The sequence below is a fragment of the Panthera pardus genome, unplaced genomic scaffold (genome assembly GCF_024362965.1).
Source record: "Panthera pardus isolate Hobbes unplaced genomic scaffold, ASM2436296v1 HiC_scaffold_2, whole genome shotgun sequence".
Classification (NCBI taxonomy): Eukaryota; Metazoa; Chordata; class Mammalia; order Carnivora; family Felidae; genus Panthera; species Panthera pardus.
This window is the reverse complement of record NW_026526765.1, coordinates 51,235,854-51,260,881: the sequence shown is the minus strand read 5'-3', so window position 1 is coordinate 51,260,881 and position 25,028 is coordinate 51,235,854. Positions and strand designations below refer to the sequence as shown.

The window sequence follows — 25,028 nt, the reverse complement described above, 5'->3', positions numbered from 1 at the left end:
TCCTCCCCAGAAGAGGGAAGCATCAAATGTGGGGGCAGAGTATCCTTTAGTTCACAGTGAATCTGTCATGCTGTGATGCAGGTACCTACAGAAAGGCTCACCTTCCCACTGCAAATTTTGTTTTAATTTTTTTAAATGTTTCTATATTTTTGAGACACACACACACACACACACACACACACACACACACACACACAGTGTGAGCAGGGGAGGGGTAGAGAGAGGGAGACACAGAATCCAAAGCAGGTTCCAGACTCCAGGCTGTCAGCACAGAGCCTAACTCAGGGCTCAAAACTCATGAACTGTGAGAACATGACCTGAGCTGAAGTCAGATGCTCAACCAACTGAGCCACCCAGGTGACCCCAAAATTAGAAATAGTATACTCATTTGGACAGTGAGATTCACAGAATAAAGTAAAAAATCTGCTGCTTATCCCACTCACCAAAAATACCTTCTGGGAGTAGTTTTTTTATGTCTTTTTCCAAAATTGATCTACTGTAATTCCTCATAATTCAGAGATTCCATACTTGTGAATTGACTAAAATTTGTGGGTTTTTTTATTTATTTTGAGAGAGAGAGAGCAGGGGAGGGGCAGAGGGAGAGGGGGAGGGAGGGAGGGAGGGAGGGAGGGAGGGAGGGAAGGAGGGAGAGAGAGAGAGAGAGAGAGAGAGAGAGAGAGAGAGAGAGAGAGAGAATGAATCCCAAGCACTCTCAGCACAGAGTGTTGTGGGGCTCAGACTCACAAACCGTGAGATCATGACCTGAGCCGAAGTTGAGAGTCAGGTGCTTAACCGACTGAGCCACCCAGGTGCTCCTCACTAAAATTTATTTGTAATCTCAAAATCCATACTCACAGAACTTTGGCGGTCATTCGTGGACATGTGCAGAGGCACCCAGTGTGCACGTTCCCAGCTGAGGAACAAAGACAACGCTCTGCCTTCTTGATTCAGCTCTCGTGCTTAAAAACAAGGGTCCTTTTCTCAGTGTGTTTAGTGCCACATTTTCTCATTTTTCTGCTTGTTGGTGGTTTTACTGCTTAATACGGCCCCCAAGAAGCATAGTGCTGAAGTGCTGTCTCGCATTCTTGAGTGCAAGGCCATGATGTGCCGTTCACAAAAAACCTGTGTGCTAGATGAGGCTTGTTCAGGCGTGAGTTACAGTGCTGCAGGCTGTGGGTTTGGTGATAATGAATCAACAGTATATTGAACAGAAATACACAGAACCAGGTTCTGTGTTGATCGATTGATGAAAACATGACCAGTGGCTCACAGGAACCTAACTCTGTACTTCCCTAGGAGCCTGGTTCTGGGTTCACTAGTTCCGCCTTTCCCAGTGACTTTATGGAACACAGCTTCTGCAAATAACCAGAATCAATTGTGTATGTACACAATTGTTAATACCAAGAGTGCTTTCTTCGTAGCACGTCAAGAACATCTTTCCTGTCAGTCTGTCTGGGTTTACCTTACTCTTCCTTGACTGCAGAGTTCTCTATATCATAAACACTGACGTCTGTTTGATTACTCCACTGTCGGTGGCCATTTAGATTGCCATCTGGTTTTTTCACTACTGTCAACAGTATGACAACTATCCTTTTCCCTGTATCTTTGTACAAGGAAGTGTGAGAAAAATGCCCAGAGATGGAAATGCTTGGGACAAAGGTGTGTGTGTTGTGTGCATGTAAGATTTTGATAGGAAGCACTAAATTGCCTCGTGAATGACAAGATCCCTTTTCTTAAATTGAACTTAATTTGTGGGAGCCTTAGGAACCACACTTCTCTACCTCAAGAAACCATCAGTGGAGGAGCAGTGTCCCTCCCCCATGCCGACCCCCCACCAGTGTCTACTTATGGCTTTCCTTCTGTGCTCCTAGCAGGAAGTACCTTTGCATCCCTCCTGCTGCCTTGCCCTGTCCAGGATGCCCAGATGAGAAATGAGTTCCCCAGACCAATTGCTTTTAAGACTCCTCAAGCCAAAAAAAAAAAGACTCCTCAAGCCAGAAATGAATAGTCTCATCTCTTAGCGAAGGTACCAGTGAAAACCATTGCCTACCAAGGGCTTGTGCTCTCTGGGCCTCAGGAAATTCTAGGAGTGGCCCATCTCTGTCCCAGTAAAGCACCTTCACTCCCCCCTCAGTCACCCCTGCATCCTTCCCCTTTCCTCCCCCTGCTTTGATTAGCAACTGCTGCTTCTGAGAAGCAGTTTCTTTGAGAGCAGGGCAGGGGGGCGGTGGGATGGGGTCTCCCTGTTGCAGACTTGAAAGCAGTCTTAATCCCTCCTGGTGGAGGGGATGAAGGAAGGCAGTACCTTCCTGCTGGGGGAGAAGTTAAACACACCAGCTCTCCCCAAGCTGGGAATAGTCGAAATGCCCCTAGGGTACTAATCGTGGGCAGTGGATGCAAAGGGGGCCGTTTTTCCAGGTGGCCTTTTTCACGGGTGTACTTTAGACAAAGTAAAGCAGGAGATTCATTTACAGGATTAAACCCAAATCTGCAAGGAAATATGGCTGCCCCCATGCAGGAGGTAATTCACGGGGGAGTGGCTAGGAGGAATCCTACATTCCCTTCCTGCCATGGTTTCCCATTTCAGAAAATGAAGACTCGTCTTACATTTGATGTGTGCACTTAATATTGACAGTCGTTTATTATTTCCTCCAAAGGCTGTGCAACATCAATGGTGCCTCTTCTAATCAGTAGCATCTTGGTGGTGGCCCCACAGCATGGGCTGGACTGGAAAAAGTGGTCTGTCACCCGAGGGCCACACCAAATACATCCGGACTCGGGGCCCTGATGTTGCAGTGCTGTGAGTGAGGACATGGTGATTTTCCATTTCCTGTTCCCATCTCTGCAGACTGGCAGGCTTAGAGCTATTTTCAGGGGAAGGATTTTGTGTGACATGTTGGTCAGGAAACTGGCTGGGCCGGAAACTCAGAAATTGTACAGTTTGCCTTAGCAAGTTTAGTGCTCAGGCCTGTTTTTCCAGGGCCTGGGGTTCTGGGATCCAAGTAGGGTTTTTCTGTGGCTGGGGAGAGTAAGAGGGAAGTCTTAAGATGCATGGGTTAATTGAAGATGCAATGTTCAGGAGCCCATGACCCCACACAGGTAAGTCATTTAAACAAAACAAAACAAAACAAAACATTTATTGGACCTCTGCTGTATACCGGAAGCTATATACCCACGGAGGCAGTGGCAAACAGAAGGAATATCTATAGTCCCTGTCACTGAAGATAAGTCATTCCACACACCTTTACCTCCTATGCACTGAGCCTGGGAGATAGTTGGGGGCACAAAACAAATCTAATCCCCATCCTTATGTTGCTTATGATCTGGAGGCATCTCCTAAAGAAGCAGCCTTCAAGCCAGAGACCCAGCAGGTCTCTGGAGACATGCCAGGAACGAGCCAGTGACCCTTCTAAGAAAATCTAAATGTCCTTACTTTCAGGAGAATAGCCTGGCCCACATCTTAGCGGGAAGATGACCCAAGACATTGACGTCAAGCACCCTGTCTGCTCTTCACACTTATCTGCAGCCTGGCTGCTGAGAGCTAGGCATTTATCTTTCTTTTCTTTTTATTTACTTTAACCTTGAACCCTCTCTGTAGTGAATACTGTGTCTTACCAGTACCTTCTCCCTTGTTACAGTCAGGATTGTGTTATATGCATTCTTCTGTTAATGCTGAAGAAGAAGAACTTTAGAGTCCTAATTCGTTAGTCCTCTTGCCCCCTGGGAGAGCCACTGGAGACTTTTCTAGATTGTATCTCTTCCTTGTCTCACCTCAGAGACTCAGGCTGTCCGTGGTGGAGACATTTCACTCCTCGAGTCACAGCAGCCTGCCCTTCACTGAGCACCCACCACCTAGTCAGCATGAGTGGTGACACTACAGGCAGGGCAACTTTGGTTGGCTTTAAAACCACTTTCAGACCCAAAGAAACAGGCCAGCCGTTATACCCCTGGGTGGTGAGATTAGAGATTATTTTTATGTTAGGTGTGTTTGCCTGGATCTTTTCTTTTTTCTCTCCTCTCCTCTCCTCTCCTCTCCTCTCCTCTCCTCTCCTCTCCTCTCCTCTCCCCTCCCCTCCCCTCCCCTCCCCTTCTCTTAAGTTTATTTATTTATTTTAGGGGCACCTGGGTGGCTCAGTTGGTTAAGTGTCCGACTTTGGCTCAGGTCACGATCTCATGGTTCGTGGGTTCGTGCCCTGCGTCCAGCTCTGTGCCGACAGCTCAGAGCCTGGAGCCTGCTTCAGATTCTGTCTTTTTCTCTCTTTTTGCCCCCCAACCCCCGCTTGCGCTCTGTCTCTCTCTCAAAAATAAATAAACTTTTAATATTTATTTATTTTAAAAGAGAGGAGAGAGAGCATGAGTGGGGGAAGAGAGAGAGAGAGAAAGAGAGACAGAGAGACAGAGAGAGAGACAGAGACAGAGAGAGAATCCCAAGCAGGCCCCACTGTCAGTGCAGAGCCTGATGCAGGACTTGATCTCACAAACCGTGAGATCATGACCTAAGCCGAAACCAAGAGCTGGACACCCAACAGACTAAACCACCCAGGTGCCCCTGCCCGGATTTTTGAGATTGTCTTAAAGGAGTATCTGTTGCCTCTCCCTGCCTCCTGAGTCTTTGATTTAATTATAAGCATTTCAGTGTCTAGACAGGAAAAGTGTCTTCTTTGTCACTTGACATGTTGTGGTTCCTGGAACTCTTCTAGGAAAGTGTGATTTGTGGGCACTTGTAAAGCACAGTCATACTGAGATAGTCTTGGATTAGGACAGACCCATGTTCTGGAACCTTCTCTGGAAGTTACTCTGCCAGTTCTGACTTCTAGGGTCCCATCAATGGTGTCTTCTGAGAATTTTAAACTGTTTTTTTTTTTTCCAAGCGGGAGAGTGATATTTGTTCCTTGTAGAAAATTAGAAAATAGAGAAAAATACAAAGAATAAAACAAAAATTACTTGCAAAATCACATTTTTTTTTTTTCTGTAATCAAAACTTGGGGGTAGAGGGCAGACCCTGGCCCCAGTGATCAAGGAATGGTTAGTATGTTGTTTATATGCCAGACCACTGATTCTTTGTATGGATTTCCTCATTTGGCCCTCACAACAGTCTTATAAAATAGGCAGTATTATTTTCTCCACTTGACAGAGGAGGGCTGAGGCCCACTAAGGTGAGTTGCCCAAGGGTACGTGGATGGGGACCCAGGTAGCCGTCTCCCTGAGTCCTTGCTCTCAGCCACCACACAACAGCGGCCTTTGTCCTACAGCTGGATTTCTTCCTTCTGCCTCTGCAGCTGGGAGACCGGCTAGCAGGCAGCGAGGTTGCTAGGAAACTCCTGGCTCTCTTTCCTGAGCCTGCAGAGCCACATGTTAGCCAGCCTGGGTGAACACCTCAGTCCTCAGGGATATGTCTCGGGTCTGGAAGCAGCTCACCTTCTAACCTTGAGGGAAGTGGCCAGAGTTGCCTTTCCTCCTCCTCCTCCTCCTCTGTGCTGCAGCAGAGGTCCAGCCAGGACCCCTGATCGCCATGCCAGTGATACTCCAGCCCAGAAAGGCGTGCTGTCTGCTCTTCGTGCAGCCACAGCCCCGTCGGGCCTGGCCCACAGCAACCCCCGGTGAGCTGGGAGTGAGCATTCTGCAGAGCAGTGACCTCCATTCGTGGAGAGAACTCTGTTCCTCCACATGAAGCACGTGCTCAGTCCTGGCCCCAGCTGCCAGCCATGTACCTGACAAAGGGCCCCCACCCCACAGCCCCTGCTTTTAGACAGTGAAATTGTTTCGTTTCTTTTTTTTTTTTAATACTTTTTTTTTTTTTAATGTTTATTTATTTTTGAGAGAGGGAGACACAGAATCTAAAGCAGGCTCTGGGCTCTGAGCTGTCAGCACAGAGCCCGACACGAACCACGAGATGATGACCTGAGCTAAAGTCGGACACTCAACAGACTGAGCCACCCAGGTGCCCCTAGATAGTGAAATTGTTTGTAGAGAGGAGCACAAAGGAACCCAGGATCTGCTGCCACCGTGTGAAGTCATTGTACCAGTTGCTCTGTCCTGAGACAAGGAAGTTCTCACAGCCAGAAGGGAAGCCAGTGTGTGACCCAGCTGGCTAAATGCCACCCTGACCTGAGAGGCATTTTTACAGTTTCCTCTTGAAGACAGCAACCACCCGCAGCCTCACCTCTAGTCTCTGTTTCCAAAGTTGGACTGAGCAATTGACTCAGCCAGTCAGACGTGTGCTTTCATTCATTCATTTGTTTCCCTCAACATTTTATTGAGCCCTACTCTGTGCCAGAGACTGGAGATACAGCCATGGATGGAACAGCCTGCTTTTAGGGGAGAAAAGAGACAGGCCTGGGGAGGAGGGAGGCACCGTAAGGCATCTTGTGGACGGGGATCTGATCTGTGCTTCACTGTACTCAGCACAGAGGAAGTACGAGTTTGTGGAGTCTTCTTCAGCGACCGGGACTGTAGACGTTGCTTCCACTCACACCGTCTCCCTGGGGCTGTAAGCCATTGTAAGGACCTTTCTTTGTGTCCTAAGGAAGGGTGAAACTCACCCAGGGCAGATCCCAGGTCCACCTGCACGCCAGGTCTACCCAGCTGGCCCCTTTGCCCGGTTTGGCTAAGATCAGAGGCTTTTTCTCCAGGACATTTCCTAATCTCCAGATCCCTGCAGCAGGGTAAGGGCAGAGTGGGAAGGGCACTCCCAGAGGTCTGCACAGCTTCCCACTCCCCCAAAGAGCCCAAGCACTGCCTTTAGCTGCAGGGTTTTTGTACTCTGTCCCTGACTTTTTGTCTCCACCGTATCAGATTCTATCCAGAAACTAACCTGTCATGGTCCCTATGACTGCAGTTGCACGGTTGGCCCTGAGTCAACAGAAGTTCACAAGAGCAAGATCCACTGTTTGGGGGGAGCACTGGGCACCATTCCAACACGCTGAGCCTTCAAGCCACCTTTGCCCCATCGGCTTGCCCAGCCCTCACAGCCAGTGCATTGCCGGGCCTCTCTAGAACCACGGGTGGTTCATCAGAGTGCCCCCTGCCCTCTGTAAAAAAAAAAAAAAAAAAAAAAAAAGTAAAACAGCCTTTCAGAGGGTGCTGTCCTCAGAGTGGCTTCCTGGCTTCTCTGTCACATCACTCAAAATCTGTCTCCCATGGTTCCTCAGGAAGACATTTGCCTGCTGGACGTATGAGCAGTGTGCTCTAGGGAGACAAGGAAGAAGCCCCCCTTCTGGCCTCCAGTAAAATACAAAAAGCCAAAGAATTTTTTGAAGTTTATCTGTTTATTTATTTATTTTGAGAGAGAGAAGGAGAGGGGCAGGGGGAGAGAGAGAGAGAGAAAGAGAGAGAGAGAGAGAGAGAGAGAGAGAGAGAGAGAGAATGCCAAGCAGGCTCCACGCTGTCAGCACGGAGCCCAGTGCAGGGCTTGAACTCACGAACTGTGAGATCATGACCTAAGCCAAGATCAAGAGTCAGGCACTTAAATGCCTGAGACACCCAGTCTCCCCAAGCCAAAGAATTTTTTAATGAAAAAGCTCGTTTAGGTGGATGGGAAGAGGGTGGTCCTTTATTACAGAAAGTGTCCCGTTAGAGATACACTCTTCAACTTCAGTCCTCTCATTGGGAGGAAAAAGTAGGTCCTGTTGGTTGTACTGATCTGTAGCAGAAAGGCTCTGAGATTAAACTGCTAAACTAGCATAAGCATAAAGGAGGTTGAAGACAAGAGTGTGTGTGGAGAACGGGACTGTGAGGTGGGGAGCGGGCACAACTGGCCTCACACCCACATCTGTGGGAATCCCTGCACCCAGACAGATGTACTTGTTATGGAGACTCTGTGGGATTGTAGGGATCCTCATGACTCTGAGATGCTCTGGACTGTGGTGCCATTTATTCATCATTTAAAATAAAAAGCAGTTCTTTATTCACCTTGTGCCAGATGCTGTGCCACGTAAAGGGGTTCTGTGATGTTCTGCAAGACACACGTGACCCCTGACCTCATGGAACAGATTGCTGAATTTCCAATTCTGATTTGTCCCCTACCAGCTGGGTGATTGGAGCAGCTCACTCAATCCTTCTGAGCTTGATTCCAAGTGGGAAACGCTCCCAGCCTCCCGGCGTGTTACCAGAATGTGCTGAGTCCATGACACGGAGGCCTCCCCTCCCTGGGTGCTGCCTGTGTTTCTTGGTGCCTGCTGGACTGTGGTGGCACCTGGCAGCAGAATCCCTGTGCACCCAGAATGCATGTCCTGGTTCATGCATGTTCTGTCTCTTGCTGACTAGCTCGGTGACCTGGGAAAGTCCCACGCCTGTGGAGAGGACCCATCTGGGAAAGGCTGTGGACCCCGTGGTCCCCTTTGCTTCCCTCTATGTGAACCTTGGAACCTGCAGCACCAGGGTGGAGTTCAAGGTCGCAGTCCAGGGGAAGGAGGCTGGAGCCACTCTAGAGTCCAGCATAGCCTGGCCAGGGGCATTGAGTTGGGGTTGGGGAGCCTTTTCTTGAGCTTATTTCTACCCCTTTTTCGGGGCCTGTAAGAAAATGTCTTGCAGCACTAGCTACCAACTTTGGTTCATCCGTACTTACCTAACAGGACCTGAGAAGAAGATCCTGGGTCTGGGGTGCAAAGAATAAGTACCATGTTCCATAAATCATAGAACAGCAGCTGCTGTTGTTTATGGAGTGCTTTCTTTGTCCTAGGATCTGTGCCAGTCACGTTACTTGTGCTATCTCCTGAGTCTCCCTACTACTCTTTGAGGTATGGGTTTCTAAGTGATGGCCCGAAATCACACATGATATTGGAGAGGGCGTTCTCAACCTGTTTCCAGTCAGGACCTCCCCCAGAATCTGGGCTCCCCTGGGTCACAACATTCTCAGCCCTCATTAAATATTCTCAGCTCACGTTAAATATATGTCTCTCCTGATAGCCACTTCTCTCCCCCAAGGAAGGAGAATCTGAGGAAGAAAGAATTAGCATCAGAAAAGTCTCCATTCAGCCTGGTCCTGCCTGGGAACAAATGGGCCCATACTTCTTCCCCTGGGTACTGGGAGAAAGCTCTCCACCACAGCTTCCTGTTTCCTCTTTGGCTCCAGCCATCTCTATCTACTGCCTGGTCCTTCCCACAGTCACCTCCGAAGATACCAGGCCTACCCGGAGGGCCAGGCAAGGCTGGGAAGCCAGTGGAGTGGCCCTTTATCCCCTGACCTGCCTCCCTCACCTCCCTTTACCATCAGCACCTGACAGAGTAGGACAGAGGGCTCCTGAGGGTTGTGGGGCAGCCATGGGGCCTCAGTTCCTATTCACATTTTTTCTCTTTCTCAGATGAAAAGAGAGGGGAAAACTTTAAAATAGGGGAATGGCCCTTCTTGGGGAACAGTAGCTTTGCCTGTTTTTAAAAGCGTTGCATTTCTTTAGGGAAGAAGAGGATCCAGCTCTTGCTTTAAAACCTGGTTTTCTTTAGCCAGGAAACTGTGGCCTCATCCCTGAGCCTCAGTGTAGCTCCTGAATGGGCAGCAGGTAACCCCGGATGAGTGTGTAAAGAGGTGTCTTGCTGGGCATGAAGGGCTGTCTATGGGGGAGTTCACAGCAAGCAGTACGTGAAGCAGACTGTATAGTAGTGTGTGAGCAGCCCTGGGCCTGGACATCACAGATAGGGTGGCACTGACTTTTTATAGAATCCTACTCTGCACCGTTTTGTTTAGGAATTTTTCTGAAGGCAGTATAAATGTTGATGATTGTTGGAGATGGGTGATGTATTCTTAGGGGTTCGTTAGAACATCTCTTTTTTTTTTTGGTATTTTAATTTTTCCAAAATAAAACCTTTTTAAAGTTTATTTATTTATTTTTGAGAGGGAGGAAGAGTGTGAATTGGGGGAGGGACAGAGGATCCCAAGCAGGTTCTGTGTGGTCAGCACGGAGCCCAATGCAGGACTCAAACTCTCAAACCGTGAGATCATGACCTGAGCCGAAATCAAGAGTCAGACGTTTAACCAACTGAGCCACCCAGGTGGCCCTAAAATAAAACATTTTTTTAAGCAGTTAAAGGTACTGTTTCTCTCAGCCCTAATTCAGAAAAGTCAGGAATCCTGTTTGGTCTGGTGAAGGCTTGAATGCTAGGACCATAGGTATAAGAAGAAAAGCCAGTCTTTAGAGTAGTCTGTTCATAGAGACAGAAAATAGAATGGTGGTTACCAGAGGAGGGGGCACAGGGACAGTGAGTTACTGGGTTTCATGGGTGTACAGTTTCCGTGTTGCAAGATGAGAAGAGTTCTAGTGATTGGTTGCACAACAATGTGAATGTACTGAATGCCACTGAACTGTATGGTTAAAATGGTGCATTTTATGTTATGTGCATTTTACCACAACAAACAAAAATGCTATTAAAAAAAAGAAAAGGAAAGAAAAGCCAGTCTGTGAGAGTCCCTCCTGAGGCTTGCTGGACTGACAGTGTCTTGCCACTTTGGTTGAGTCAGGCCACTTGGCTGGACTTGTGGTGGTCAGTCCAGTAATTGTGTGACATGCCAGGAATGGCTGGGGCTCTCCCGGTTGTCTGTGCATCAGAGTAGCAAGAGGACTCGGTCAGCCGGGTGTGCAAAGGGTCTTGTAGGGCATTATTTGCAGGTTCACCACTGCCACCTACACTAAGGGTTCATGTGCCTGTGCCTGGCTGCAGACGCAGGCTGAGCACTTCAGTAGTTTTAGGATTTTTTTTTAATCTTATAAGTATGATGATAGGGCTCCCACTGGTCAAATTTGGAACAATGTAAACATCCAAAAAGAAAAATGTAGATAGAATGATAGAATTGTTAAAAATTCTTTTTCAACCCCAGTGTAATTACTTACTTATTCAGGAAAGAATTCTTCCTGGACGCCAAATCATTCAGTTAAAGTTTGGTGGGGGGATGCCTGGGTGGCTCGTGGGTTAAGCGTCCGACTCTCGGTTTGGGCTGAGGTCATGATCTCACAGTTTCGTGGGTTCGAGCCCCCATTGGGCTCTGTGCTGACAGTGTGGAGTCTGCGTGGGATTCTCTCTCTTCTCCCTCTCTCTCTGCCCCTCCCCTGCTTACGCTGTCTCTGTCTCTCTCTAAATAAATAAACTTAAAAAATAAAGGTTGTTGGGAAACAGGATATTCAGAGAGTCTGAAGGCGTCACCTCACAGATTACTTATTAATTTCACAGGAAAATGGTACCTTTAAAATGGAGAGATCTGGTGTCACCTCCTTAACCAAGCGATCAAACGTAGCATCGCTATTGCCGGGACAAACTGACGTTATATAACTCCTGATGTGATCCGGTAAGAAGGACAAAACATCACCTCTGTAGTTTCCTTGCCCAAACTGTTTTATCATGAGGAAACAGTCCAGAATATGGGACTTTTTTTTTAAGTAGTCTCTAGGCCCAATGTGGGGCTTGAACTCATGACCCTGAGATCAAGAATTGCATGCCCTACCAACTGAGCCAGCCAGGTGCTCCCAAAATATAGGACATTTTAGAAGAAAACTGGCCTGGGTTTATCTAGAGTCAGTGTCATGAAAAACAAAGAATAGGACTCAAAGATATAAGGGGACACCATGTGTGAGCTTTGTTGAACCTGGATCCAAAAAAAACAAAGGTTATAATAAAAGACATTTTGGGCACCTTAGGGGAAGTCAAATGTAGATTGAATATTAGAAAATGTTATTGCCGGGGCACCTGGCTGGCTCAGTCAGTGGAGCATGCAACCCTTGATTGCTCAGGGTCGTGAGTTCAAGCTCCATGCTGGCTGTGGAGCTTACTTAAAAAAAAAAAAAAAGAAAAAAAAAAGAGGGTGCCTGGGTGGCTCAGTCGGTTAAGCATCTGACTTCGGCTCAGGTCATGATCTCATGGTCCATGAGTTCGAGCCCCGCGTCGGGCTCTGTGCTGACAGCTCAGAGCCTGGAGCCTGCTTCAGAGTCTGTGTCTTCCTCTCTCTCTGACCCTCCCCCATTCATGTTCTGTCTTTCTCTGTCTCAAAACTAAATAAACATTAAAAAAATTTTTTTTTAAAAAAAAGGAAAGTGGGGCGCCTGGGTGGCTCAGTCAGTTGAGCATCCGACTTTGACTCAGGTCATGATCTCACACTCATGGGTTTGAGACCCGCGTCAGGCTCTGTGCTGACAGCTCAGAGCCTGGAGCCTTGCTTTGGATTCTGTGTCTCCCTCTCTCTCTGCCCCTCCCTCTCTCTCTCTCTCTGTCTCTCTCCCTCTCTCTCTCTCAAAATAAACATCATAATTTTTTTTTTAAAGAAAAGAATGTTACTGCATTAATCCTGATGTTCTTAGAATTGGTAATAGCATTATGATTATGTAGGAAAATGACTTCAGGGCTGTACACTGTCCAGGGCTGGCTTGTCACGTCTGCAACTTCATTAAAAATGGTCCAGCAAGGGGTGCCTGGGTGGCTCAGTCAGTTGAGCTTCCGACTTCAGTTCAGGTCATGATCTCACAGTCCGTGAGTTTGAGTCCCGCATCGGGCTCTGTGCTGACAGCTCAGAGCCTGAAGCCTGCTTCAGATTCTGTGTCTCCCTCTCTCTCTGCCCCTCCCCCGTTCATGCTCGGTCTCTCTCTGTTTCACAAATAAACAAACATTAAAAAAATGTTTTTTAAAAAGAAATAGTCCAGCAAACTCAGTATTTATACACACACACACACACACACACACACACACACACACACGGAATAAATGTGGCTGTAAGTCAGCAGTTGGTGAATCTGGCTGAAGGGTCCTCTGTGTTCATTATTTAATCTTTTCTGTGTATTTGAAAAATTTCCAAACAAAAAGTACATTAAAGGAGTTGAAGAGAATCTGTGGCTCTGGTGTGACTTGGAAAGATTCCGACTTCTGTCCCCCACACCTCCCAGGGGACCTGCCTGAAGACTTCCAGGCATCTGTCGTCAGTGCAGCTTGTCGATAAGGAGCAGGCAGCTGAGTGGCGGTGCTTGGTTGCAGCAATGGGGACAAAAGGCTGGCCTGCTCACAGTCATGGGAGGAGGGGAGGAAATGTCTGCCAGGCACGTGCAACACCAGGAAACTCATAAAATCTTTTCTGGCTGTGAAATGTATTGTGCTTGGGAATAGTTGCTAAGCTGGGGTCTGCTGGCCAGCAATTAAGAGCAGGGACTGTAAGGTCGCTCCTAGATGTGTGGAGCTAAGTTCTCTGAGCTTCTGGGGATCTGAACGCAACCTGCCTGGGAGGATCCAGTGCCCAACCCAGCACGAAGGCTGCCCATGTGTGTGTGTTGGGTACTACTGAAGCGCTTCCCATTCTGCGTGGCCATTTCATCTCCATGGGGGGCATATTCCTAAACAGGAAACAAACGGCCTGTGGAGCTTGGTGCTCTTAGGTCCAGCGCCAACTCTGAGGATTCAGACCCCACTCTGCCTGGCCCTGGCCCACAGTGTGGTGGGTCCCCAAGAAGCTTCTCCAGCCTGGGGAGCAGGTGAATTCAGATTTCTTCAGTAATCCATAGCTCCTTCCATTTGAGGCTAATCCTCTTGGGCCTGGTGGCTGGGAAAAAGGCAGAGCTCTGAAAGGTTTGAAAAGCCCTGAGGGCAGGGAGGAAACTAATCTCACTGAGCACATCTGCCAGTTAGAATAGATTGCTGGCTGCCAGAAATGGTGTGGAAGAGTGTTAATGCCACCCTGAGTATGATGCATGTTTTTGCCGGGCTGTGACCTTCACCTTGCCACCTTCTGCCCTGGGGAAGAAAAGAGCACTTGTATCTACTTGAATCTACTGAGTGCCTGCTAACAGTGTTGGCTTAGTTCGGCATAAGGTTCAGGTAAAACTGGACAATTGTGCAAGAAAATTTTTTCTTTTTAAGTTGTACAAAGAATAGATGATCATGGGAGAAAAAATTAGGGAATACAGATAATCTGAGAACAATTTAAATGGCCCTAAATTCAACTATCAACAGAGTACCTGGGCACCTAGGTGGGTCAATTGGTTAAGAGTCTGACTCTTGATTTCAGCCCAGGTCATGATCTCATTGTCATGAGATCTAGTCCCACCTCGGGCTCTGTGCTGAATGTGGAGCCTTCCCTCCCTCCCTCTCTTCCCCCCTCACAGGGCGCCTGGGTGGCTCAGTCAGTTAAGCATCCTACTCTTGGTTTTGGCTTGGGTCATGATCTCAGATTCGTGGGGTTCAAGCCCCACAATGGGCTCTGCACTGACAGCACCGAGCCTGCCTGCAACTCTGTCTCTCCCCCTCTCTCTCTGCCCCTCTCTCACTCTCTCAAAATAAATAAACTTAAAGAAAAAGATTCTCTCTCTCTCTCTCTCTCTCTCTCTCTCTCTCTCTCTTTTCCACTTCGCCCCCCCCTCCCTGCTCAAAAAACAAAACAAAACGAGAGAGAATACCATTCATTCTTTGAACGAATATTCATTGGGCAGCTACTCTGTGTCAGGCACCGTGCTGGGACCTGGGGGCACAGCTGCAAATGGGTCAGACACGGTTCCTGTCCTCATGGGCTTAGGCCCATTAATGACCTATTGGTCAGGTGCTAGCCATTTATCAATACTTGATATTAAGCAATCTGAGCATGAGAAGTGCCTTAATGACAGCCAGTGGCCTCTGAACTGAGTGCTGAAGGACACACAGGAAGGTGAGTGAAGGGATGAGCACTCCCAGGCGGAGGAGAGGTCCTGCATTTAGGGAGGGTGTGGGGGCTGGAGAGGCCTGGTCAGCCAGCCGCACCCCAGGATTTCCAGCCATACAGGAGGCTCTCCCGCCTTGGACAGCATTGATCTTGCCTGTCCTGCCTGAGTTGCCCAGGTGTGCAAGACCAGGGAAGGTGTGAGCTGTGGAGGCGGTGCTATGCCAGGCTTAGGCCCTGCTGGATAAGGGCTCTGGCAGCCGAGGCTCTGGGGTGGCTGTAAGCTGCATAGGAGCCGGTCAGCCATCAGTCTCCACTCTTTGCTGCTTTGTATATTTCTACTTGCTCAGTTCCTGCCCATCAAAGACCAGAGCCTCACGTCACACCAACTTTGCCCACTTAGTGGACTCTTTTAAAGCTTGCAGAGAAAATAGAGACACTGGCTTCCCAGAGTCCAATGTTTCGTTTCTTGGTGACACTTTTTTTGACATTTTTTTTGTTTGTTTGTTGAGAGAGAGAGACAGAGCATGAGTGGGGGAGGGGCGGAGAGAGGGAGAAACAGACTCTGAAGCCGTCTCCAGGCTCTGAGCTGTCAGTACAGAGCCTGACACGGGGCTCCAGCTCCCAAACTGTGAGATCGTGACCTGAGCCAAAGTCAGACACTTAACCGACTGAGCTACCCAGGTGCCCCTCTTGGTGACATTTTTTGAAGCCTTCCTGAGAAATGTGTTGTATCTGCTGTAAGGCAGCCTAAAGCGGCTACTTCCTCATCTCTCCTAAGAAGCATGAAAGTGTGGTGAGAACTGGGTCACAGGGTACTCACAGTTGTGCACAGGTGTGCGGACCCTTTGTTGCATGCTCTCTGAGCTCAGCTGGGCCACCCCACCGCCTCTTCCAACACTCACTCAGCAGTGTTCTGCCCCTGCTTAGGCTGGGCTCAGAGGCTACGGGCGACCACACCAAAGCCAGGCCTCAGGGATCACCATGTGATGTGGGGCTTGGCCAGAACAAGGACAGTGGTCGGGGAAGGCTTTCAAGGGTGAAGGGTGGGGAGAGGTTGGCAGAGTGAACAGGGAAAGGGGAAGGGTGATCCAGGCTGGGTAGATGAAGGCTCATGAGGAAGGGGGGCACGGGGCTTTCGGAGAGTGCAGTGACAGAGGCCTCAGCCAGGTGTGCGTGGTTTCTGCAGAGGTGGGTTTAGGCTGGGGGGCCTGCAGCCGCCCCACCTGCAGAGCTTTCCCCAGTGGGAGCTGCCACTGGAGCTCTCCACCACTGGTGACCGCTGGGGATTGTTCTGTAAATACCTCAGTTCCCTTGACCCTTGAGGATAACTCAAGACTCGTGTTTAATTTTTGTTTGTATCTAACTCCATGTGGCTTTATTTCATGGCATTTATTTCCAGGATCTTCCGGTATTTACTCATTGTTCCTTCAGAGGAACCTTCTGAGCCGTGTGACGTGCCTGTTTGTGGGGTTTCACATCTTTTTGCCACTGCCCACGGATAGGAGTATATCCCAGTTATCTATTCCTGCCAAACAAATCATCCCTAAACTTGGTGATTTAAACAACAGTGATATGTGGGAAGCCTGAGTGGCCCAGTCGGATAAGCAACCAGCCTTCAGCTTAGGGCATGATCTCCTGGTTTGTGAGTTCGAGCCCCACGTCGGAGGGGCTCCAGCTCAGAGCCCGAAGCCTGCTTGGGATTCTCTCTCACCCTCTGTCTCTCTGCTCCTCCCTCCTCTTTCTCTCTTAAAAATAAATAAATAAACACTAAAAAACAAAACAAAAAAAACAGCAATGTGGGTTGCATGGGGTTTTTTCCTCTGCTGGTTTCACCTATGCTCATTCAAACAGCGCTGGAAGGGCTGGGCCAGAAGGTCCTGGATGGTCTCGTTCTCATGTCTGAGAGTTGGCGCTGGCTATCACCTGGGTTCCTCTGTTCTTGTGGCCTCTCCACCTCCAGCAGGCTAGGCTTGCTTCCTTACATGATGGTCTCAGCATGGCACTCCAAGGGAGGAAGAAGGTGGGAGTTGCATGACCTCTTTAAAGCCTCACCTCAGAAGTCCATAGTGTTACCCCCACCCCAGTTGCATTAAGATATAATTGACACATAATGTCATATTAGTTTTCAAGTGTATAAAAATGATTTGATATATGTACCTATTGTATGCATGTAAGTTTAGTTGACATCCATCATCTCACACAGTTACAAATGTTTTTCTAATGATAAGAACTTTTAAGATCTCTCTTAGCAGCTGTCAAATACACAGTACAGCATTGTTAACTAGTCACCATACTGTACCTTACATCCCCAGGGCCAATTTATAGCTGGAAGTTTGTACCTTTTGACCCCCTTCACAAGTTTCCACCATCCCTGCCTCTGGTAGTCACCAGTCAGTTCTTTGTACCTTTGAGTTTGGCTTTTTCAGATTCTGCATGTAAGTGAGACCATGCAGTATTTGTCTTTCTCTGCCTGATTTATTTCACTTAGCATAATGCCCTCAAGGTTTATCCATGTTGTCGCAAATGGCAGGATTTCCTTCTTTGCATGGCTGAATATTATTCTATTGTATATAAATACTGCGTTTTCTCTGTCCATCAGTGGATACTCAGGTTGTTTCTCAGTCTTGGCTATTGTAATTAATGCTGCAGTGAACACAGGGGTACGGATAACTTCAAGATCATGTTCCCTTTCTGGCTTTCCTCCCTTTCCTGTCTTCTCCCACTTACCAGTCTTTCCTAGGCTCACCTCCTAAGCAAACTGTTTCTGAGGGAATCCAAGCTGAAAAGCTATTGACAGGGTTTGAACCCAGTACTGAGGACAGTGGAGAGCCATTGAGGGGCTTTTCTACATGTGGGGGGACAGGATCAAATTTGCAAGGTCATTCTGACTGTGGCTGTCTGACCCCGTGACCAGTCCTGACATTGTGTTAGTGAGGACCAGGCAGGAGTGGAGAGAGGGCTCCTTCATCCTCCAGGCCCTCACTGCTGTTTCTAACTGCCGTGGAGTGCCTTCTTTGTTCCACGTGCTGGTCTGAACATGTGGTGTACATTTTCTCGTTGTATCTGACAAAACCCTTAGGTTCCATTTTATAGATGAGGGAACTGAGGCATAGAAAGGCCTCTGTGCACAATCACCTGTGCACAATCACACAGCTGGACGTGATGACTTGGGGATTTAAGCGCAGGGTTGGCAGATCCAAAATGTGTGCTTTTAGTCGCTTGGCAGTGGGGCCTTTTGGCTCTCTGTGCTCTGTGTCAGCACTGTCCAGGCACCGTGAGGTGGGCCTTTGCTTCCTGGGTGCAGGCAAGTGCTGTCTTCCAGTAACATCTGCTTCTCCTGCAGGTAAGTTCGAGGACAGGGAAGACCACGTGCCCAAGCTGGAGCAGATAAACAGTACGAGGGTCCTGAACGGCCAGAACTTCACCCTCACCAAGAAGGAGCTGCTCAGCACAGAGCTGCTGCTCCTGGAAGCCTTCAGCTGGAACCTCTGCCTGCCCACGCCCGCCCACTTTCTGGACTACTACCTCTCGGCCTCCGTCAGCCAGAAGGACCGGCACTGCCACAGCTGGCCCGCCACCTGCCCCCGCAAGACCAAAGAGTGCCTCAAGGAGTATGCCCACTACTTCCTAGAGGTTACCCTGCAAGGTGCGGCCCGACGTCGGGACCCGTTAGCCCCTTCCCCACCCACAGAGAGGCCGGGATCTGAGAGGCGTGTCCACCCAGGGAGTCCTTGCTGACCGGGGGCCCATCCACCCAGATCACTCCCACTTCTCAGGGGATACACAGAGAAGGAGCTAGGATTCTCCCAAAGTACTGTGAACACCATGTAAAGGAGAAATAAAGCAGCTGATATACATACAGGCAGCCGGCACCCTACAAACTTACTGATCACCTGGTAGTTTTTCTTACAGTAACCTGGAACATTCCAAGTGATCCAAATGGGACAGATTTGCAAGTAGGTCATTTTGGAAGAGCAGTCGTCGTACAGATAGGGTGAGGGAGGGGGTATGTTTTAGTAATAAAGTTCAGCAATAAAGTTACCCTGTTTGGGGACCTCATGTGAATCCCAGTCTTCCCATTGTCTTAATATCTAGGTACTAGGTAAAATACCAGGTCAGAAATACTGTTGATACAATACCGAATAACCCACCACAAACCAAAATGGTCCCAAGTAACAATGTAAACAGTTACAGGGGCACCTGGGTGGCTCACTTGGTTGGGCGCCTGACTTTGGCTCAGGGCATGGTCTTGCAGTCTGTGAGTTCAAGCCCCATGTCGGGTTCTGCACTGACAGCTCAGAGTCTGGAGCCTGTTTCAGGTTCTGTCTCCATCTCTGCCCCTCCCCTGCTCTCACCGTGTGTCTCTCTCTCTCAAAAATAAAATAAAAACATTAAAAAAAAAATTTAAAAAACCAATATAAACAATTACAATATCAGGCATTAATTGAGCATGTACCATTGACAGGCACCTTATTTTAGTGCTTTGTGTATATTATGTCATTGAATTTCACAATGACTCCACATGAAAATCACTTCTGTTATTCCTGTTTTACCAATCCGTTTCCTCAACTGATGCTCAAGAGGTGAAGTAACTTACCCAAGGTCATTGCTAAGATTTGAATCTGAGGCGTCTGACTCTGTAACTGTGCCTGTAACTGTAATGCCACCTGCCTTGACTCAGACTTTCACAGGCAAATGTGGAAGTCATCAAAAATCATAAACAATGTAAGACAGAATGATAATGCACAAATAACCAGTGTCATTCACACAAAGAGTGGAAATTTGAACAGTTTGCCTTTGCACATAAGTAGTGCCTGACTTTGCCAGGTTGCCAGATATCTTAGTAGGACATTAAGATTCATTTCACAGCATATACATATACCAAAAGATCATGTTGTACGCCTTAAATGTGCATAGTTTTTTTATTTGCCAATCATATGTCAGAAAAGCTGAGGGTGGGGGAAGATTCCTCCATAAACTAAGTCAGGTGCTGGTTTTAGTTATGTATATCAAATATTTGTGACCATTTATTCATTCAACAAATTTTTATTGGGTGCTCACTGTAAGCCAGGCTTTGTTACCATCAATAAGTAGCCTGTAGTCATGCCCCAAAACAGAAGCTTTTGAAATGCTGTGTCATTCGCCACTAACAGCCAAATAAGAGACACATGTTTTGTGGTTCTCTTTGTAGCCCATCAGCAAGCCCCTCGCAGCCCCCCAGAAGTTAGGGCGAAATTTTGAAAAATCATTACTCTAGGCTGACACCAGAAATCCCAGACCGAGAGCCAAGGTGTTTAAGATTCAGGAATGGAACTTCATACTCTTTCTAATTTTTCATCTTGTGTGTGTATGCAGCAATGAACAGCCTTGAACCTAATTACTTGTCTGCCAGTTCTCAGGAAGCACAAGGCAGGAAGGAGGGCCACTGGGACTCCAGAGTGAGGTTCTATGAAGCCGACTTCTGTGATTCTCTTTCAGATCATATTTTCTACAAATTCCAGCCTTCTGTGGTGGCCGCAGCCTGCGTTGGGGCCTCCAGGATTTGCCTTCAGCTTTCCCCCTACTGGACCAGAGACCTACAGAGGATCTCAAATTACTCTCTGGAACATCTCAGCACATGCATTGAAATCCTGCTGGTGTAAGTTCCATCCCTGATCTTTCTTTGTTTCCAAAATAATCGAGGCACTTGCTCTGGAGACCCACCTCAGGCGATCTCTCAAAGTCAGAGGGTTAGGGCAGTTCCCCGAGCTAGTGTCTCACAGGAAGTGGGCCATTGTGACTCCTGATAGAATGAGGTTTGCAGAGTTGGTCCTTCCTATTTTGGGTAGCTTTGAATTTGTGATTTTAAGGTCAAGGAGGTGGGGAGAAGAGAAGGTGATGGACACACCCTTCTGAGTGTCTGGGCTGTTTGCTCTGAATCCCCGTGTGCCAGTCAGTCTTATGGGTGATAACACTGAGAGACTTATAATCAGCTACTTTGATCAGATGTGGCCACAAAGCTGACCTCTTAGCCAGCTATATAAGAGGCCATGGCCTCCTCGCAAGGGTCCCTGGGAAGCTTGGTGAGGACATGTTCAGTGTATCAGAGAGGGTACAAAGAGACAGCACAGACCCAACACCATGAAACTGATATTGAAGGTGCAGGTGTTCACTGGTGACCACAAGGAGGAGATAGGACAGAGAACCCCAGCCTGGCTGCTGCCCATCCCTCTTCCCCCCAGCATATGACAGCATCTTCTGGATGCTGGCCCTACTGACCATGGGGCCAGGCCGCTGGAGAGCTGCCTCTCAGCCTCCTGATATGGGAAACTGTGCTAGTAGCTGCCTTTGTCTCATCCCTGTGTGAACTGTCTGCCCTGCTCTCTGGGCCTTGTTTTAAAATCTTTGCTTGTAGAAGGTGCCCAGAAACAGAGCATATGGTCTGGTCTGAGTGCAGATAGGTGCCCCCAGATTCTTGGCCACCAGCCCTGCCTCTTCACCATGGTTGTGGCTCTGGGATGATCCCCTTCTCAGATCTGCAGCCTCCCTTTGCTCCTGTCTTACCTGAGCCTCTAATAGATTTGTTATTTCAAAAAGCTTTATGGGAAGCTTTTTTTTTTTTTTTATGGAAATAAACCTGTTGGTTCCCTTTCCAGAAGGTGAAACTTAGACCCCAGGGGCAGCTTGCTTGGGATCTGTTTGCAGGTGCCTTGAAGGCAGAGGTGCTCATCTAAGTGCCAGGCCCTGTGCCAGATGCCGGGGATGCAGTGATGAGCAAGAGCAGAGGGCCCCCTCCCCCTGGAGCTCGTGCTCGACACCAAGGACTAGGTGGTAATACAGAAGTTATCATCTGGGGGGTTGATCGCCGAGATAGGGCAGTACAGAGGCTTTGGGGGACAGCTAGGCTAGAGTCTGGGGTCAGAAGGGGTTTTCTGTAGGAGGCAGATCCGGGTGTAGGTGTGAGGCCTGAGTTTAGTCAGAGGACAGGGGAGGCAGTGCTACAGGCAGTGGGTGTGGGCTGGGTACCACCCTGAGCTCACAGCACACAGATCTCGAATCCCACTTAGCAAGGGAGGGAGGGGCACACTCAGGTGTCTGCTGCTGTGGCCTCGGACCTCAAGTCTTACCCGGGTCCTTTCCTTTCAGAGCTTATGACAATGTCTTCAAGGATGCTGTTGCGGTCAAGAGCCAGGCCTTGGCAATGGTGCCTGGCACACCCCCTGCCACCACCCAGGTGCTGTTCCAGCCGCCCACCTACCCCACCCTGAGCCAGCCGACGACACCAGCCCTGGCGCCATTTCAGACCCCCGTGCAGGACCTATGCTTGGCCTATCGGGACTCGCTGCAGGCTCATCGCTCTGGGAGCCTGCTCTCAGGGGGCTCTAGCTCTTCCCTCCATGCCCTGTACCCCACCCTCCAGCCCCTGGACGTGTGTCCTGTGTCCCTCCCCACGCCCCTCAGCATGCAGATGGCCATTGCAGCTGAGCCCAGGCACTGCCTCACCGCCACCTATGGAAGCAGCTACTTCAGCGGAAGCCACGCGTTCCCCACGGGCTGTTTCGACAGATAGGGCACCTTTGGGCCACACAGGGAGCCCTTGGAGACCCACCTGGGCAGAGGACGAGGACACAGGTGAGGGGAGCTCAGCGGAGTGAGGCAGTGGGGAGGCCATCCCCACAGAGCCTCATTGTTACCCTTGAACAGAGAGGGTTCATGTTCTTTTTAAATAAAGCTGACCCCCAGCAAAACAGTCCATGACAACCTCCCCCGAGAGCATTCCTCTGGAAAGCGTCTTCCACATATGTAGCTGGGGTGCAGGGGGATGGCTCGGCCACCACCCTCTGGAGGAGGGAGCCCCTGAATTGAGAAAGACTTGGTGAGAGGCCAGGAGACTGGAAACTGAATGCAGACTGCCAGTCCATGAGCATGTTTGGTTTTTAGCATCAAAGACTTCTTTACTTCTCGCCAGTGGCAGCTACACTGAAAAAGAAGGGGACTGCATGATGTATCCTCAGGACCCCAGCAGGTGCCGCATTGGGTGCTCTTTCCCTGCCTCCATACAGAAGAGCTGTGTGTGTGTGTATGCCTAAGCGTCGACCTTCTGAGGCATGGCGGGCGGCTGTCTTGCCTTTGTTGTCGGACCTAAAACCTTATTAGGCCTTTTAGATATCTCACATGCTGCTGCTTCCTGAAGTGACCTAGCTTTCTGTTCAGTAAGATATCTTGTTTACATAGTGTATCAGGGATTTTACGATACTTGAAAATTCCTTAGGAGAGAAAAAATGTTGATCGCCACACTGCCTGTCCCATGCAAGGGCTGTAGGTTCGGACCCAGTTTGTAACAACAAGCAGGTGGTTGGGGAGAGCAACTCCCCAGGCTCTCAGTTCAAGAAGATTCCACATCTTGGATGCTGTGTTCACCTGTAGAACTTTGACAGCCACCCAGAGGAGAAGGTGGTTGAAAGGTAGACAGAGGTTTACAACCAACGACCCTAACCCCACTCCACCAGGTGCTTACGGTGTGTGAGTTTGGCTAATAGGGAAGGCTAATAATGTGGAATGTTTGCTTCGTGCCAGCTGGAGTCAGGGAGCAGGGCATGGACAGGGGTGTATATCATAAATACAGGCAAGCAATTGGTTGGATCGAAAGCCAGTGTTTGGGCACCTACAGCAAGAGGGCCCTCAGGAAGACTCTCATAACCATGTGCAATATGTTTTTATTCTGACTCATGGCTTGTGCTAGTTGTATTTTTTTGGTTTGTTCCGAGTCGGGGGGATACACTGTTCACCCATCAGAACTGGGAGGTGTAAAGAACAACGGAGACATTTTTTTTGTTTGTTTTAAGAAGAACCCATTTTGGTTTTCTTGGCTTATTTGCCCGTCGGTGCAGGAGACTGGCTCGGGGACTATCAGGAAGGCGGCCATGTGCTGCTGAATTGGATCCGAAGGTGATTTTCAGAGCAGATGAAGGCTTCGGTGTGGAAGCAGAATAAGAAGAGGTAACGCGAATAAGGCACCGGTGCTGCTGTGTCACATGAGTGTGGGAAGACTACGCGTTTGTTTGTTGCTTTTCTCTTTTTCCTTTGCCAACCTCCTTCTATTTATGTGAGACTGGTTTGGATTCCAAGTTGTTGTGTCTGTCTGGCCTGGGACTGGGGCTTGTGAAGGACCCCCCAGTAGAGCCTCACAACCAGCCCAGCACGCAGAAGAAGGCGTCTTGCAATAAACAGATCACCTGCTCCTGGTCTCCGTTCTTTTCCTGGCCTTCGACTCTCAGCCAGCCCTGTCGGTGTCTCCGCTCCCGCCGAGAGGCTGTGGGGGGGTGGGCTCTACAAGACTGGCTCCGGTGGAGCTGGGCCTCTCTGGGGACACCCGGAGTAGAGCTTAACACCCCTGCCCTACCGCTAGTAGTCAGGGTTCCCCAGAGAAACAGCCCATCATATCTGAGAGATTTATTTATTTGCTATGTTTTAATGTTTATTTATTTTTGAGAGAGAACGGGCACGTGCGTGCATGAGCCGGGAAATGGCAGAGAGAGAGCAAACGAGAAAGAGTCCCAAGCAGGCTCCATACTGTCAGCACAGAGCTCAACACGGGGTTCAAACCCTCAAACTGCGAGATCATGACCTGAGCCGAAATCAAGATTTGGATGTATATCCGACTGAGCTACCCAGGCACCCCAGAGAGATTTATTTTAAGGAATTGGCTCACACAGTGGGGGCTGACAAGTTAGGAATTTGTAGGGCAGGCCAGCAGGCTGGAAATTCGGGTAAGAGTGGATGTTTCAGTTGAGTCCAAAATCTGTAGGGCAAGCCAGAAACTCAGGATTTCTGTTACAGTCTCTGAAGCAGAATTCCTTCTCCAGGAAACCTGTTTTTTGCTCTTAACAGCCTTCACCTGGCTGGATGAGGCCCACCCACGTGGAGAGGAGTCTCCTTTACTTAAGGCCTGCTGATTGTTAAATGTTAATCACATCTACAAAATGCCTTCCCAGCAACATCTAGATTAGTGTCTGAACTGCCACACACCATAGCCTAGCCAAGCTACCACGTAAAATTCACCACAACCACTTACTAGCTGTCCGGAGGGAGTTGACTCAACTGTTCTGAGCCTTAGTCTTCTCACCTGTTAAAATGGGGGTGAGAACACTTGCCTCACAGGGTTCTCATGAGGATTAAGCAACATAAAGCATGTCAAAGCCAAACACAAGGTCTACTTTAAGATGTACCATTATTTTATGCACCAGTGAGAGAATTCAAGAAAAACTCACCAACTAAGCCATGACATAGTGTTTAAGATACTGCTGATTAAATAGTGTACTCTTATTTCAGGAACGTTAACACGTAAAAATATGTGTATCATAGAATGGATGGACTATATATCTGCAATTATGGAGAGTGTCAGACTCTTTTCTGACAGGAAGAGAGCCCTGCCCTCTACCCACCCAGG

At 48.8% G+C, this 25,028-nt stretch overlaps 1 protein-coding gene across 2 annotated transcripts in view; it reads left to right on the top strand.

Annotated features, from left to right (window-relative positions):
* CCNJL (cyclin J like) overlaps nucleotides 1-23,818 on the top strand; it is a 58,318-nt gene extending 34,500 nt beyond the window's left edge. For both annotated transcript variants that reach the window (XM_019433761.2, XM_019433760.2), the window contains exons 4-6: nucleotides 17,943-18,245; nucleotides 20,078-20,237; nucleotides 21,725-23,818. In XM_019433761.2, coding sequence (XP_019289306.1) covers nucleotides 17,943-18,245; nucleotides 20,078-20,237; nucleotides 21,725-22,148 — 887 coding nt within the window. In that variant the 3' untranslated portion in view covers nucleotides 22,149-23,818. The remainder of the gene's footprint in view (nucleotides 1-17,942; nucleotides 18,246-20,077; nucleotides 20,238-21,724) is intronic.
* Nucleotides 23,819-25,028: the final 1,210 nt, after the last annotated feature.